General features: G+C 36.5%; 1 protein-coding gene across 3 annotated transcripts in view; it reads right to left on the bottom strand.

Moving 5' to 3' along the window:
• Positions 1-17,467, bottom strand: part of Naa25 (N-alpha-acetyltransferase 25, NatB auxiliary subunit) — a 67,352-nt gene that overhangs the window by 33,546 nt on the left and 16,339 nt on the right. For all 3 annotated transcript variants that reach the window (XM_047561486.1, XM_047561484.1, XM_047561485.1), the window contains exons 5-11: positions 13,497-13,571; positions 11,866-11,973; positions 11,424-11,502; positions 7,013-7,124; positions 6,216-6,305; positions 3,847-4,016; positions 1,370-1,482 (exon numbers count right to left, since the gene is read on the bottom strand). In XM_047561486.1, coding sequence (XP_047417442.1) covers positions 1,370-1,482; positions 3,847-4,016; positions 6,216-6,305; positions 7,013-7,124; positions 11,424-11,502; positions 11,866-11,973; positions 13,497-13,571 — 747 coding nt within the window. The remainder of the gene's footprint in view (positions 1-1,369; positions 1,483-3,846; positions 4,017-6,215; positions 6,306-7,012; positions 7,125-11,423; positions 11,503-11,865; positions 11,974-13,496; positions 13,572-17,467) is intronic.

Here is a 17,467-nt window from a genome sequence, read left to right as displayed (position 1 = left end):
TTCTTGCTGATCCCTATTCTCCTCCTGTTTCTACAAGATAGCTTTTTTTTAAATATAGATTTTTATTTGTTGATGAACCTTTATTTTATTTATTTATATGCGGTGCTGAGAATCAAAACCAGTGCCTCACACATAAGCACTCTACCACTGAGCCACAACCCCATTCCCAAGATAGCTTTTAAGTTTGTGAACAGAATACTACTCTGTCATCACCAGATCAAACTTCTTTTCCACACAACCATTTTTCTCTCTCACAGGCTTTCAAATCCTCCTACAACCCAGAAACCTCTTTTCTGAATGTGTTACAATTTATCCAGAAATTTCTAGTCTTGGCATGAGCTCTGTAAACACAGCATCTCAAGATGCAGGGGCTCCTTGCCAGTTAAGGGAATACACTGCTCCATCTGCCTTAGATATGTCACCTCAAGTCTGCTAAAGTACCGAGTCCTGGTGGACTCAAGATAAGACTTACCAAAAAAAATACTCTAGTCATCGTCTAGACTTATGCTCCCAATATGCATCATTCATTCCCCATTTATTAGTAGTTGCCCAGAGAGAGAGAAGCAGGAAGAAGAGGTACAGATAGGTAGCTATGGGTCAAAAGGGGCAGTGTGAATCTGGACATGGTGGCACATGCCTATAATCCAAGCGATTCAGGAAGCAGAAGCAGGAGGATCACAAGTGAAGTCAGCCTTGGCAATTTAGAAAGACCTATCTCAAAATAAAAAATAAAAAGGACTGAACATAGCTCAGCAATAAAGCACCCCTTCATACACATATACACACAAATAAATGCTTGTAAAACTGAGTAAGATCAATAGATTGTATCAATGTCAATTTCCTAATTATATTACACTATAGTTATTGCAATATGTTACCACAGGGGCAAAATGGATGAAGGATATATGGGCTCTCTCTGTTATTTCTTCAAATCCCATGTAAATCTACAATTATCTCAAAATAACTGTATTTTTAAAAAGGAGAATCCAGTTATCTGCCACAGCTTTCTTCCCACAACAGCTCAGTCTGACAAAAAATCAAGCCTTCAGGCCAGCTACTCCAAAGGCTGAGGCAGAAGGCAACTTCAAGGCCAGTCTGGACAACTTAGCAAAACCCTGTCTCAAAATAAAACAAAAAAATAAGCAGATGTACCTCAGTGGTAAAGCGCCCCTGGGATCAATCCCCAGTACCAGGGGGGAAAAGGAGAAATTGAGCTTCCACTGTGATAGTACCTGGAGTACTTAGCTTGCCAGGGCAGTTAGAGTGCTATCTCGTATCTACCAGTCCCACAAATACAGGAAGAAAACCCAAACAGTTAACCTACTTTTAGTAAATAGAGGCACCCAATGGAATTCTGACATATACTTACTTTTGTACCCTGTGTAGCAGGCAAGAGGTCAACAAACACCTTAAGGTCTGTAAAACAACACGGTTTATCTCCAAACTTTTTAAAATACTGGAACATTAATTCTTCTGGGTCACCTAAGGGTAGGGGAGAGAGGACATTACTAAATTATTCATGACTAAAGAAATTCCTAATTTAAGTGAAAGGTCTAATTTGGAAATGTTTATTTCAATTAAAGTGTTGCTTAACACTTGAATGACAATGAATGAAAATAAGAGAGGACTGAATGCTTCTCAGTTTAAAAATTAATACTTTAGAGGTGAACCTTACAAGCTCAGCTTACCTGTTACTGTACCTAGGAAATGTGAAGCTATCTCATTCAGTTAAAATTTAAACAGCAAAAAAGTTTTGGGCTGGGGATATAGCTCAGTTGGTAGAGTGCTTGCCTCACAAGCGCAAGACCCTGGGTTCAATCCCCAGCACCGCAAAAAAAAAAAAAAAAAAAAAGTTTTGCATTAAATTAACACTAGAATAAAGACAAGTTTATATGCAAATATTAAGCAAACGTGCTTCTCTCCACATAGTTCTTTTTTTAAAAGGTGGTGCTGAGAATTGAACCCAGGGCTTATGCATGCAAGGCAAGAACCCTACCACCGAGTTATATCCCCAGATCCTCTTCATAACAATTCTTGAACTACTTAACAAGCATTAATAAATGCTAACTAAATGAAAGGTAAATCTTGTTGACCAGCACACCAATAGAAGAGAAAATAAATGGGAAAAGTCACCAGGCTAAATACTGACTGTGGAAAATTTAAACCTGGATTTACAGAGAACTACCAGTTCATTTTATTTTCCCTCCAATTAGAGTTCTCAAACTGACATAAGATTTAAGAAACAAGAATTTTTAATGAAGGGTTTCTGTAAGATTTTAAGTCTCAGTTCCTGTTTACTGTTCTCCGTCAAGAAATGTCCATGGTTTTAATCGGATTTTCAGAGGACTCTGTGACCCAAAAGAGACTAAGAATCATTCACTGGTCTGGCAAAAAAAAAAAAAAAAAAAAAAAAAAAATTTGGTGGCTACTAGACAAATTCACATATGCAAGGGGCTGGCAAGTGGGAAGCAGAGCCAGGGGATAGACAGAGCAGGTATCAAGACAGATTCAGACACTTTAAAATCCAGCTTTGCAAAGAAAATATGAGCACTTTGATTTGTAGATCTGGAAGTAGCACAGATTGAGATTCCTGAAGTAATCCCAAAGAGAGAAGCCAAGGCTGAGGAGGTAGCTCAGGTAACTCAGTGGCAAAGCACTTGCCAACATGTGGAAGGTGCTGGGTTTATGCTCAGCACCACAAAAAAAAGAAAAAAGAAAAAAAGAATAGGAAAGAGAGAGAAGCCAGTATGGAATTCAAAATTAGCTGTGAATAAGCTACAATGAGAATGAGAGAGGAATGAGCTGCCAAGAACACTGAACGATTAAGGACGGAGATGTTCCAGGCCATATTTCAAATACTGGAGGTGCTTATTACATCAGGACAACTGGGCTCCCCCAGAAACCCCTTAAATAACTTTTTAACAAACACCAAACTTTCATATCAATGAGGGGGTGAAAAGTGTTTTGGAGCTTTCTCCTTAAAAATAAAGTTGAACAATGGAGAGTTCATTATCTTAGATTCAGCGAAAGTCAGGTATGATAAAGATTGTAAGGTAATTTTCAGTATGAGAAGTAGCTGCTTTTGGCGGAGGGGGTCATTTTTTTCCAACAAAATCATGAACTAGCACAATATAACACCTTACGTTAAAATAGTTAAGAAATTATTTTATAAAAACATCTAAAGGCTTCATCAAACTTCCTAAAGACATTTCTTAATGCTTTACTATTTGTATCATTCTTTTCTTCCTGTATTAATCTTTATAAATTTAAACTTAAAAAAGAAACTTAAACCTTCTCTTCAGGTAACTCCTCTAATTCTGTCCAATAGTCCTTACTTTTAAATTTGATTTTTTAGTTGTAGATGGACACAATACCTTTGTTTATTTATTTATTTTTTAGAGTGGTGCTGAGGATCGAACCCAGTGCCCTCACGCATGCTAGGAAAGCGCTCCACCACGAAGCTACAATCCTAGCCCTCCAATAGTCTTTTGTCAATAATTTTTTGAGTGCTTGGAACAGATTTCCAAGACAACTTTCATCTACCTCATGAAATCCTAAAACTCTTACAAAACTGGCAATTTTTCTTTGGAACTGATTTGACTTTATCATGTTAGCAAAAGCTCTGGTGGAACAGGGAAAGATGAAAATGTTAGGCCAAATTGAATGTGTGACAAGAGGACTAATTTTGTAAGTGATTCATTCATTAGTAAATATTTTCAGATAATGAAGATGTTTCCTTCCTGAACATGATTTTGTCACTATAGGCCTCAGATAATGAATACTGCACTCTGGTACTAAGGTATCCTTGTATCTTCTCCAGGGTTCCCAAATATCATGTTTTCTTACCTAGTTTGTATTCATCATTACAACCTTGACTTCGTAAGCGCCTAATCAGCTCCAATTTAGCTAGATGTGGTCCTCGGAGATGGCGAGAACTTTTAGATTCTTCTGTAATTCGATCTTCTATAAACTTCACAGCCTCTTCTGCAGAATAATGTACTTCTCCTTCTAAAGAGCTACGTATAAACACATGAAAAAGGTATTTTATTGCCTCTACCACCCTTCCCAAAGTTTAAAGTCAAGTTAAGAAAATATTTTCAAACAAGAAACAACACTTTGATAATAATAAAACAATAAAAATGGTGTGGTACAGTGTGGTGGCACACACCTGTAATCCCAGGCTGAGGCAGGAGGATCACAAACTTGAGGCCAACATAAGCAATTTAGTGATATCTTGTATCAGTAAAAAATGAAAAAGACTAGAATGTAGGTCAGGGGTAGAGCACCCCTGTGTTCAACCCCCAGAACTACAAAAACAAGGGGGAAGGGGGATAAAGGATATCTATCAGCATTCTCTAACAGATAATATATTAATAAAATTATTCCTAACTTTGGTATTTGACTATTGTAAAGTGACTAATCACATTACATCCTTCTTTATTAAAAAAAAAATTAACAATTGTGTATATATCAAACATTGCCTAATAAAAATTAGAAAATTACTTGAAAAACAAAGGCTGAGGGCTGGGGTTGTGGCTTAGTGGTAAAGCGATTATCTAGCACGTGTGAGGCAATGGGGATGATCCTCAGCACCACATAGAAATAAATGAATAAGGACTGGGGATATAGCTCAGTTGGTAGAGTGCTTGCCTTGCAAGCTCAAGGCCCTGGGTTCAATCCCCAGCACCGCAAAAAAAAAGAAAGAAAGAAATGAATAAAAAATAAAATAAAGGCCCAAAGGTTCATCGACATATTAAAAAAAAAAAAAAAAAAGGCTGAGAAAAATTAGACGACTGAGTTAATATTATGAAGTATGAGCTCATAGTTGGTATCTTTTTTTCCTTTTTTCGTAGTGCTAGGATTGAACCCTAGGGCCTCATGCACACTAAGCCCTCATTCTTCCACTGAGTTATACTCCTAGCCCCCATAATTGGCACCTTAAACCATCGTATTTCTGCATTCACATTTTAAAAAGATCTCATTTGGACTGGAGATGAAGCTCATTGGTAGTGTGCTCACTTAGCATGCACAAAAGGTCTAGGCTCAATCTGCAGCACCACATTAAAACCAAAGAAGAAAAGAGTTCACAAGAATATTGTAGGGCTGGGGAGATAGCTCAGTTGGCAGAGTGCTTGCCTTGCAAGCACAAGGCCCTGGGTTCGATTCCTAGCACCACAAAAAAAAAGAATATTGTATTTATGTCTGTATTATTATCTATATTAGGGAAAGACAAAAAAAAAAAAATCTAAAACACCCACCTATCATCAATAGAGGAAAAGTTAAATCAATTGTATCTCCAAAATAGAGATCTCTTAAGCTACTGAAAGACTGAAACAGATTTATAGGTACAATAACAGAAAGATACCCAAAAAATATTTGAAGGGGAAAAATATCAAGTCGCAAACTATTATGTCTAATACAATCCCATTTTTCGGTTAAGTTATAATTAGGTTAGTACATAGACAAAAAATAAATTTAGTGGCTGGGATTATAGCTCAGTGGTAGAGAGAGTGCTTGCCTCGCATGTATGAGGTACTGGGTTCGATCCTCTGCACCACATAAAAATAAATAAAAAACAAGGTACTGTGTCAAGCTACAACTAAAAATAATAAATAAATAAATAGAGGGAAAAACACCAAATTGTTATCAATAGTTATTTTTGGAAACAAGCATCCTGCACATTTCTGCACTAATAAGATTTTTACAATTCGCACATTTCTTTCATAATTTAAAAAATGAGGGGAAATTTTTACTTTGAAAAGAACATATTATTAAGACAGAAAAGGAGAATTCAATTGGCTTACAATGAAATCCTTAAGCTAGCACCTATTAAAAAAGTGCCAGTAGGAGCTGGGGATATAGCTCAGTTGATAGAGTGCCTGACTCGCAAGCACAAGGCCCTGGGTTCAACCTCCAACACCGCCAAAAAAAAAAAAAAAAAAAAGTGCCAGTAGAGCAGGGCATGGTGGCACATGACTGTTCTCCCAGCAGCTCAGGAGGCTGAGGCAGGAGGAATTCAATTTCAAAGCCAGGCTCAGCAACTGGGCAAGGCCCTAAGCAACATAGGGAGAACCTGTCTCTAAATTTTAAAAAGGGGTGGGCGGGTGTGGGTTGGGATGCCTGCCCTGTGGGGATGCAGCTCAGTGGTTAGGTGACCCTAAGTTCAATCCCCAGGACCAAAAAAAAAAAGCAATTCAGAAAAGAAGATGACTTACTGTTCACCTTCAGCAGGAGGAGTCCAGGCCTCTTCAATCAGTCGAAAGACAGAATCGAAATAAGTCAGATAGAACTGCCAGTCATCTGAGCTAAAATCAGATTGAATGATGCACACAGGATTAAACCCAAGTTGTGACAAATCTGCCTTAGGAACCATGATGTCAACTTCTTTATATGTCCCAAGAATAATCAATCCACCCACCCCCCCCCGCTGCACTTCCTTGGCAGCCCTGAAAGGGCAGCACTCCAGAGTCATTTTCTTTTTTTTTTTTTTCAGAGTCATTTTCAAAGTAAAAATTTGTAAGAGACTACACTTTACTTCAATAAAATGACCAAGAGTCGAAAACTAATGTTCTTAACAGAAATCTCGGGGCTGGGGAGATAGCTCAGTCGGTAGAGTGCGTGCCTTATAAGCTCAAGGCCCTGGGTTTGATCCCCAGCACCCAAAAAAAAAAAAGAAATCTCCCCACAGAGCACTACCAAAATTGAAGGTGGCCTAGGTAGGAGGGAGGTAAGCCTTATATTAGGTTTAAATTTAATTTGACAAATGACGATTTTCAGCATTCAGGTTTTCTCAAGACCTAACTAATATTCAGCATCATGGTGGTAAAAGTAGCATTATCTCTCTTTACTAAAAGATGAAGGCTGATTGAAAACTTTAAGAAAAACATCCAGGACACAACTACTTAAGAATACTCTATACCCAGCAATCTCAAAATACACACAAAACTATGTCAACAGGGAGGTCTTAAAGCCTCACTGCAGTCTTATAGCACAAAAAGCAGCATTTACTCACTTTTTTAGTAAGAGGCGCCTGGAAAGGGCATTGCACTCTGGCCACCTGCTGAGCTTCTTGTACATAGCCATACATTTATTTTCCCGACTCTGAATCTCACTTGTCAGTTTCTCTACAATTAAAAGTTATTAAAGTTGGTGAGCTGCTTTCCTTTCTATGTACAACCAGAATAAAGTCCAATTACAAGAAAAATGTCATATTTTTTTCATTCACACTCCTAGAAAATAGGACTACTATTAGCTACAAACTACTATTTTATGAAGGTTATTTTGCTAAAGAGAAAAAAATACATTTCTGGATTGTTTTTGTTACTGTTTAAGACAGGGTCTCAATGTTACCCAAGATGGCCTCAACTTCCTGACCCAGTCTTATAAGCATGCACCACAGCATTTGTGGAAAAAAGTTTATTTCCCACCCTTAATTTTTATAAGCTTCTCAGTAAAATACAAGGATCCACAATACATTGGGCTGAGGATCAAGTATGTGGGATATACTTATAAACCCCCACAGTATCTAAAGATTGGTAAATTAAGTCCTAATTTTAACAACAAAGAGGATTGGACTGATAGGATAAGCAAAGTGAAGTGGAAGACAGAAAAGAGAATAAATCAAAGACCTCCAAACAATTAGGAACAGAAAGAATGGGACTACAGTTCTGATCAGATAATATCTACCCTGTTCTTTGAGAACAGTTTAGCAGGTTAGGATTATAATAATTACATTATTAATTTCCTACACAGAATCTAAATTTTAACTATCCATAGAATTATAATCTAGTTGAATAAAAACAGAATGGCATTATTTTATCCATCTGTAAGAACACTAAAGTTAGAGAATATGTTACATTAAAAATAATAATTTCTCAGGGATGCAAGGCTGGTTCAACATACAGAAATCAATAAACAGTACATCACATCAACAGATTTAAAGATAAGAATCATATCTCAATAGCTGCAGAAAAAGCATTTGACAAAATACAACACCTCTTCATGATCAAAAGACTAGAAAAAAATGGGGATAGTAGGAACATACCTCAACATTATGAAAGCTATCTATTTTAAGCCCAAGGCTAACATATTCCAAATAGTAAAAAATTAAAAGCATTCCCTCTAAAAACAGGAACAAGACAAGGATGCCATCTTTCACCACTTCTATTCAACATCATCCTTCAAACTCTAGCCAGAGCAATCAGACAGACAAAAGAAATTAAAGGGATATGAATAGGAAAAGAAGAACTCAAACTATCACTTATTTGCTGATGACATAATTCTGTATTTATAGGAACCAAAAAATTCCACCAGAAAACTTCTAGAACTCATAAATGAATTCAGCAAAGTAGCAGGATATAAAATCAATACCCATGAATCAAATGCATTTCTATACATAAGGAATGAATCCACTGCAAGAGAAATTAGGAAAACTACCCCATTCACAATAGCCTCAACAAAAATAAAATACTCTGGAATTAATCTAACAAAAGACCTCTTGAAGACCTTTGAAGATGGAAAGATCTCCCATGCTCTTGGATAGGTAGAACTAATATTGTCAAAATGGCCATACTATCAAAAGTGTTATACAGATTCAATGCAATTCCTATTTAAATCCCAATGACATTCTTCATAGAACTAGAAAAGGCAACCATGAAATTCATTTGGAAAAATAAGAGACCCAGAATAGCCAAAGCAATTCTTAGCAAGAGGCATCACAATGCCAGAACTTAAACTATACTACAGAGCAATAGTAACAAAAGCAGCATGGTATTGGTGCCAAAATAAAAAAGGTTCTTCTCAGCAAAGGAAACAATCAATAACATGAAGAGAGCACATACAGAATGGAAGAAAATCTTTACCAACCACACCTCAGATAGAGTGCTAATCTCCAAGATATATAAAGAACTCAAAAAACTTAACACCAAAAGAACATATAACAGAATCAATAAATGGGCTAAGGAACTGAACACACTTTGCAGAAGGTATACAATCCATTAACATACAAAGAAATTTTCATCATCTCTAGCAATTAGAGAAATGCAAATCAAAACTACTCTGAGATTTCATCTCACTCCAGTCAGAATGGCAATAATTGAGAATATATGGGCTAGGGAGATAGCTCAGTTGGTAGCTTGCTTGCCTTGCAAGCACAAGGTCCTGGGTTCAATCCCCAGCACCACAAAAAAAAAAAAAAAAATAGAATATATAAGTAATAGTAAGTGTTGGTGAGGATGTGGAGAAAAAGGTACATTTATACATTGCTGGTGGGCCTACAGATTGGTGCAACCACCATGGAATGCAGTTTGAAATGGGATGCAGTATGGAGAGTCCTCAGAAAATTTGGAATGGAACCACCATTTGACCCAGCTCTCTCACTCCTTAGTCTATGCCCGAAGGACTTAAAATCAGCATATTACACATTAAAGTTTATAACAGCTCAATCCACAATAGTTAAACTATGGAACCAACCTACATTCCCTTTAACGAATGAATGGACAAAGAAAATGTGGCACATATACACAATGGAATATAACTCAGCCTTAAAGAAGAATGAAAGTATGGCATTTGCAGGTAAATAAAGGGAACTAAAGAATACCATGCTAAGTGAAATAAGCCAATCCCAAAAAAGCAAAGGCTGAATGTTTTCTCTGATAAATAGATGTTGCTCCATGGGAAGATAAGGTAGTTAGGAAGAATGAAGGAACTTTGGATTATGCAGAGGGGAGTAAGAGGAGGGGTGGGGCAGTAGGGATGAAGGACAGCAAATGAGACATATTGCCTTACATACATATATGATTACACTACTGGTGTGACTCAGCAACAGGTACAGCCAGAGGAATGAGAAGATGTTATGTTCCATTTGTGAAGAGTGTGTCAAAATGCCTTCTACTATCATGTATAACCAATTAGAACAAATTTTTTAAATTGCTATAAATCATAATAAAAATAATAATTTTCTGGGCTTGGGTTGTGGCTCAGTGGTAGAGCACTCTCCTAGCATGCTTGAGGCCCTGGGTTCTATCCTCAGCACCACATAAAAGTAAAATAAAGGTATTGTGCCCACCTACAACTAAAACAATATTAAAACAAAAATCTTAAAAATAATAATAATAATAATAATTTCTCCCAGGCATGGCGGCACATGTCTGTAATCCCAGTGGCTTAGGAGGATCAAAAGTTCAAAGCAAGCCTGAGCAATAGCAAAACGAGACCCTGTCTCTAAATAAAATACAAAACAGGGATAGGGATGTAGCTCAGTGGTTTACTGCCCCTGAGTTCAATCCCTGGTACCAAAAAAATAATAATAACTTCTACATTTCACATTACAGCATTAATAGCATTACAGTTTTATGACTGTATATAATCTAGTAAAGGATATATACTTGTATGAAACAGTCGTTTTATGTTTGCACCTAATGAAAGATCTGGGACTACTCAATACAGTTACTCCCACTGACTAGGAGTGAAAAATTTAAAAACATATGCTTAACAAAAAAAAAAAAAAACACACACAGGCTAGTGGGTGGCTCAGTGGTAGAGCACTTGCCTAGCATGTGTGAGACACTGGGTTCAATTCTCAGCACCACATAAAAAAAAGTAAAGGTTCATTCACAACTAAAACTATATATTAAAAAAAACAAAACAAAAAAACAAAAAAACCCACATCAACAAACCCAGAGGTTCAGGAGGCTGAGGCAAGAGGATGGCAAGTTCAAAGCCACCCTGAGCAACTTATCAAGGCTCTTAAGCAACTTGATGAGAACCTGACTCAGAATAAAAAATAAAAAGGATGGGGATGTGGTTTAGTGGTAAAGGGGTTCTGGGTTCAACTTCCAGTACCAAAAATTTAAAAATTTAAAAAAGAAAGACAGAGGGGAACATATATCTTTTGAAGGACATAAAGAAATATTAAATGGAAGAGAATCTGGGGTAGGGGTTACAGATCTAGGCTATCTTTCATACTCCTTGAATTTTCTGAATCAATGAATTATTTTCAATTAAAAAGTAGTTTAGTCAGGCATGGTGACACATGCCTGTAATCCCAGAATATTGGGAGGATGAGGCAGGAGGATCACAATTTGAGACCAACCTCGCAACTTAGCAAGGGAGGTCCTAAGGACTTTGTGAGACACTGTATCAAAATAAAAAACAAAAAGGGCTGGGGATGCAGCTCAGTGATTAAGTACCCCTGGGTTTAATCCCTGGTACCAAAAACAAAAATATTTTTTAAAAATAAATTTACAACATGAAGAACATAACAAGGTGACAAATCACAAGTGATGCTTTTATGTCTTCGTATCTTTGTTTCACATCTTCCTATCTTTGTATGAGGAAGGACTTTCTTCATACACAGGATTCAATTAACAATTTTCCTATTTAAATAGAAAAAAAAAAAACCTCTAAGAAACGTTAAAAGTTACCTCCTAATTTCCCTCTAATGACATCCAAGGCTTCTTGGTACTTTCCCAGTCGTTCCAGGATCATGTAATAAAGTTCAACCTTATAGAAGAAACAAACAAGTGCAATCATTAAAACTTTTCAATAAGATAGTCATATGGATGTTTTCAAAAATTATTTAATACAAGAGAATACTATCTTCAAAGGAGATGAAAATGATAGTGATAATCAGACAAAGGTGCTTTCCCCTTCCATACACATCTCAGTTTACAATATTTGCTAGAAACAGCTCAGTGTTCATTATACTTAAACAGAGGGCTTCCAAAGCTTCACCTTTACACAAATAACAAGATTGAAAAATCCATCTATACAACTGGAACAAAGCAACAGTACATAATATTGCAATATAAAATAGTGGTACAATCAAAATAATGAAATCACAACAATTGGCCTTCAAACACTCACTTCAGCCTCAGCTTCTATTTTGTCCTCTTTCACCATTTTTTCTACCATTCTCTCAGCAAGGGGCAGAAACATCGTTTTTGAGAGGTTTTCATCCTGTGCTGATATAGACTAGAAGAGGGAAAATAAATGTTTAATACTAATTCTCTGCTTGAACTATTAATATTACTCTGCATTACTGTGACATTGGCCCATACTTATCACTCTACTCTGTCAAACATCAGATCTAATCTAAATTTTCCAAGTAGATACATTACAGAGTAGTTGGCTTTACAAGAGATTTCTTTATTAAAGATTCATCATCCTGCCAGGTGTGGTGTCCCCAGCCTATAATTCCAGCTACTCAGGCAGCTGAGGTAGGAGAATTCCAAGTTTGAGACCAGCCTAGGCAATTCAGTGAGAAAGTATCTCAAAATAAAAAATAAAAAGGGCTGAAGATGTAACTCAAAGGTAGAACCTCCCCTGAGTTGAATTCCCAGTGTCACCAAAAAGAAAACAAGATTCACCACCCCATGCATTCTTGAAATACAGAACTTCCACTATATGACATAATGTTTAAATAGGTTATTCATACATTTCTCTAGAAATATATAAAGATCAAGGACATCATGAAGTATCTGAAGAAGAAAATCTTTTGGATACTTTTTCTTCCTCAAGCCCTTTCAAGTATCTTTATTTTTTCCTTAAGATGTTAACATATTGAGAAAGAAAATGCCAATTTCTCCTATTCATACACTTCATTATTAGCTATACTTAAGTTGATAATTAAAATTAACATGTTAATAATTTTAATAGTGTTGGAGATTCCACTCAGAGCTCACTTATCCCTTGCAAACAACTTTTCAAGGTAAATATTATAAAGAAACGAAGGTTAAGAGAGTCCCCCAAAAGCTCTCTAAGACATGTGGTAAAGTCATGTGTATCTGAAGGCTGATATGTTTGACCCCAAAATATCTGTTCTTAATCACCACATTTTATCTCTTTCCTCCCTACACTCTGCTACACAAAAATCTCACTTTGGTCCTTACAGCAGTTCTGGGAGATAAGTGTCTCCATTTTGGAAAAGAGCAAACTGAAGTTCAGAAAGGAGAAATGCTAAAGTAAGACCACCCAGTTCAATACCCTGCTCACTAACATAGTGTCTTAAAATAAACATCAGATTAAAATACCAAACATTTCAAGGCAACTTGATCCAATAACCCAGCAATGGGATCAAAGATTCAGAGGAAATACACTCCATGCTGCATACAAATAAACTGATATACCAAGTCTGAAAGAACACCAAATATCCCCAATTTAAAAAGTCAACTGACAGGCCAGCACAATGGTGCATGCCGGTAAACCCAGCTGCCGGTGAGGCTGAGGCAGGAGGACTACAATTTAGACCAGCCTCAACAACTTAATAAGGCCCTATCTCTAAATAAAAACAAAAAGGGCTGGGGATGTAGTTCTGTGATAGAGCACCCCTGGGTTCAATCCCAGTACTGGGATTTAAGAAAAAAAAGTCAACTGATAATATGTAAAGTCCTTGTTTGACATACACTGCAACTCATTATTACCCAAGATATTCAGAAGACATTAATTACGATGATTTTAAAGACAAACCTCAATTCCATTCTGAATGCCATACTCACTTGCATAATTAAGCTCATCACAGACCAAAAGTAGTAAGGGTTTTTGGGGACAATCTTATACAGAGCCATGCCAGCCTGAAAGACAGAGAGCCATAAATACTTATTTCAGAAAACATCATACAGAGACCAGTTAATAATCTAGATATGTGGCAAGAAGTTTCCCAAGGGAACTGCAACACAATTAAATATCCCAGTTGGTTGAAGTGCCTAGTAACTTGATGGCTACAGCAACAGGGCTAATCACAAAGGTGAACTTTTACATCACGAGTGATATTTCACCTTTGAACAAGATTTTTCTAAAATTAAAAGTCCAATATTTCTAGAATACACTGCAATTCAGTATAGTTCTAGAACACAACCAAGCAAACACAAAATTTGAATTCTAAATGTATAACAATAAGCAATCTTTACTGAAGACACATTAGCCAGTTACAGTAAAACAAATGAGCAAAAAACACCAGAGTGTATTTGAACTTAAATATCAGAAAAGATTTACTGGGACATAATTTTTAAAAATAATTCTTAGGAAAATACTTGGATTCTTTCAAGATATCACTAATTAAGAACTAACCTTTTCACAGTGAAATGTAATAATATGCAAATACTTCAAAGCAGGGACAGCACAATGGAGTGAAATACATCTATTCAATAACTGAGAATCTGTCCATTATTAGCCAACTAGTAATTGAATCTAAGAACTCCATCAGCTATAATAATTGCTACTTTATATCTTTTAATCTTTCACCAATCATCAGTCCATTTCCAAAAGTTCAGGGAGCCCTATAAGGCAGAAGAAATTATCCCTGCCAAAGACAGAAAGATTGAGTCTCTGTCCCACAGGTTCAGCATGCACAAAGCCCTGGGTTCAAAACCCAGCATTACCATTAAAAAAAGAAAACACTAAGAAAAGAAGTATACAAATATACTAACAATAGTGATATAAATCAGTAGTAGAGTGCTTGTTAGCACATGATAGGCCCTGTGTTCAATGTCCAGTGACCCCCAAAAAAATAAAGAATTTTTTTTAAACAGTCATATACAAAAATGCTATGCTAGGAGCTGGGCATGTGGTACTTGCCTGTAATTAAACAGCAACCTGGGAGGCTAAAGCAAGAGAATTCCAAGTTCAAAGCCAGCCTCAGCAATTTAGCAAGACCCTGACTCAAAATAAAAAATTTTAAAGAAAGGACTTGGGATGTAGATCAGTGGTACAGCCCCAATACAAAACAAACAAACACCATGCTAGATATTTCCAGAAATAGGTTTATTTCCTTTCCTCTTTATGGAAAAATGGGCAGTCCCCAAGAAAAGATTACAATTATTTTAACAGATTGAGTTGGTATAGTGTATTCTTGGTTATCAAAAATACTCAGTTTTGAGATGTAGCTTTGGGATTTTGAATTGGTGAATACAATATGTGGAAAAGCATGATACACACTATAACCTCAATCACACAAAATGGGATGTTGTATATGTATGTGCACAACCTGGAGGGACACATCTAACTAAGGTGCTTGGAACTGGATGACTTTGTTCTTTGCTTCTGTTTTTATTTTTCCTTTAATGCACATATTAATTTAAAGGAAAAATAAGCTATTTTAAAGACCTGTTCCTCTCCAAAGCAGCACTCCTCCAGATGGACCATGAACCTCAAACAGAATGTCTCTCCTAGGCAAAGATGGCAGGGTGAGGATAAGTAGGCAAGTACATTTGGAATAAATGGGTGAGTATATAAAATCTGAGTAGGGAAAAAACAAGTCTGAAAAAAAAATTAAAGAAAGTAAGTCAAGAGGGCTCAGTGGTTACAGAGCTTGCCTAGCATGCAGGAAGACCTGGGTTAGAGCCCCAGAATAGAAGGAAGGGAGGAAGAAAAGAAGGAAAAGCAAAAGACATCTGAGATTAAGGGGAAAGGGCTGAAAGGTAGAGAGAGGTACCTTTGGTATAAGGATTTCAAAAAGGAGTCTCCAGAAAGTAGGGAAATGATAAATACAAAACTATACTCCTCAAGGAAGAGCACATCAGCAGTACAGTGAAAAGACAAAATAGGAAGAAAGAGGAGAGGGGAGGAGGCTCTAAACCAGGATGAAGTAGATCAAATAGAGAAGAGAACTAAAAGCACTGTGGAGACAGAATCAAGATGATATGCAGATGGAATGGACATACAGGATAAGACAAAGCACCTGAGAAAACGAACACTAGGGTACACATACTCTGGAGGTAAGGAATAAAAAGTGTTGGAAAGTCAATTTTACTTATTTAAGAAAAAAAAAAAAATTTAGGGGGGTGGTGCCAGGAATGGAACTCAGGTGCACTCAAACACTGAGCCACATCCCCAGCCCTTTATTTTGTATTTTATTTAGAGACAGGATCTCACTGAATCGCTTAGCTCCTCACTTTGCTCAGGCTGGCTTTGAACTTGTGATCCTCCTGCCTTAGCTTCCCAAGCTGCTGGGATTACAGGCACGCACCACTGTGCCCAGCTAAGAAAACATTTTTTATAATGACATTCAGTGAAAAAAAAAAAAAAAAAGACTATAATATCAGAAATGAATATAAAAATGTAATACAAAATAAAACAAAACTTTCGGGCCCATACCCTATCATCCTGCAGACTTGTAGATTCAGAAAATTTTGATGACAGACAAGTTTTAAAAACATAGCTATAAGTTGGTGACTCAGAACAGGAATGTCATTTACAGGAAAAGGAAAGTCTAATTGTACAAATGAATGAATGACAACTCTTCATTTACGATGGTTTTAAATATTACCTGTCAAGGATATGATTTAGAATAGAAGACACGTAAATCTTCTGATTCCCTGGCTTCCCTTCCTCAACATAAATTATTCATTCATTTAACAAATATTTAGTATGCAGATGCTACTCTAGGAACTGGGGACTCAGCATTAAACAAAACAAAAGCCTTTACTCTCATGAAACATGACATTAAATTTGTTAAATACCTGTTACCTTTGACACATCACATTCAAAATAAATGTTAAAAATAAATAAAATAAATATGTGTGTTAAAGAATTATAAACTACCTTTTAAACAATAACGAAGGTTGTATAAAAATTACACATTCCAGGGGTGGGAGGGGTGGGGGGGAAGGGAAAAAAATAACAAAATGAATCAAACAGCATTACCCTATGTAAATTTATGATTACACAAATGGTATGCCTTTACGCCATGTACAAACAGAGAAACAACATGTATCCCATTTGTCTACAATAAAAAATAAAAAAAAATTACACATTCCAGACTGGGGATGTGGCTCAGTGTAGAGCACTTGCCTAGCATGAACAAGGTTCTGGGTTCCATTCCAAGCACCACAAAAACAAGAAAGAAAGAAAGAAAATTAGACTACTTCATTCTTCCAATATAGAATGGAATAATGCAGGCACCAGGCACTGTGGCGCACGCACGTGTGTAATCCCAGTGGCTTGGGAGATGGAGGCAGGAGGATTGGAGGCAGGAGGATTGAGCGTTCAATGCCAGCCTCAGCAAAAGCAAGGCACTAAGCAACTCAGTGAGACTCTGTCTCTAAATAAAATAAAAAGGCTGGGGATGTACCTCAGCGGCAAAGTGCCCCCAATTTCAATCCCCAGTACCCCACCCTCCAAAAAAAGAAGAATGGAATAATGCAAAAGCAATATATGGTTAAACCATGTTAAACAACTTAATTTGTTAAACCACACTAAAGCAATATCTCCAAAAATCAAGATTGGCAACATGTCAAGTTAAGATATGCAAGAATGAAAACTGTCTCTAAGTTAAAGCAGTATGGATTCCTTTTCCCTTTTGTCAAAATTTATGTGAGTATCACTATTGTATGAACTTATCTTTTTTTATGAATGTGTGTATATATACAGTATACATGTGTGTATTTTCTGTTGGATTATAAAATTAACATATGCTTTTTAAAAAATGGAAGGAGCTATAGCTCTATACCCTGGTAAAATTTTGGTGCAT

This window comes from Sciurus carolinensis, chromosome 8, assembly GCF_902686445.1.
Source record: "Sciurus carolinensis chromosome 8, mSciCar1.2, whole genome shotgun sequence".
NCBI lineage: Eukaryota > Metazoa > Chordata > Mammalia > Rodentia > Sciuridae > Sciurus > Sciurus carolinensis.
Note: the sequence above shows the minus strand (reverse complement) of the source record. Positions and strands in the feature narration are given on the sequence as shown.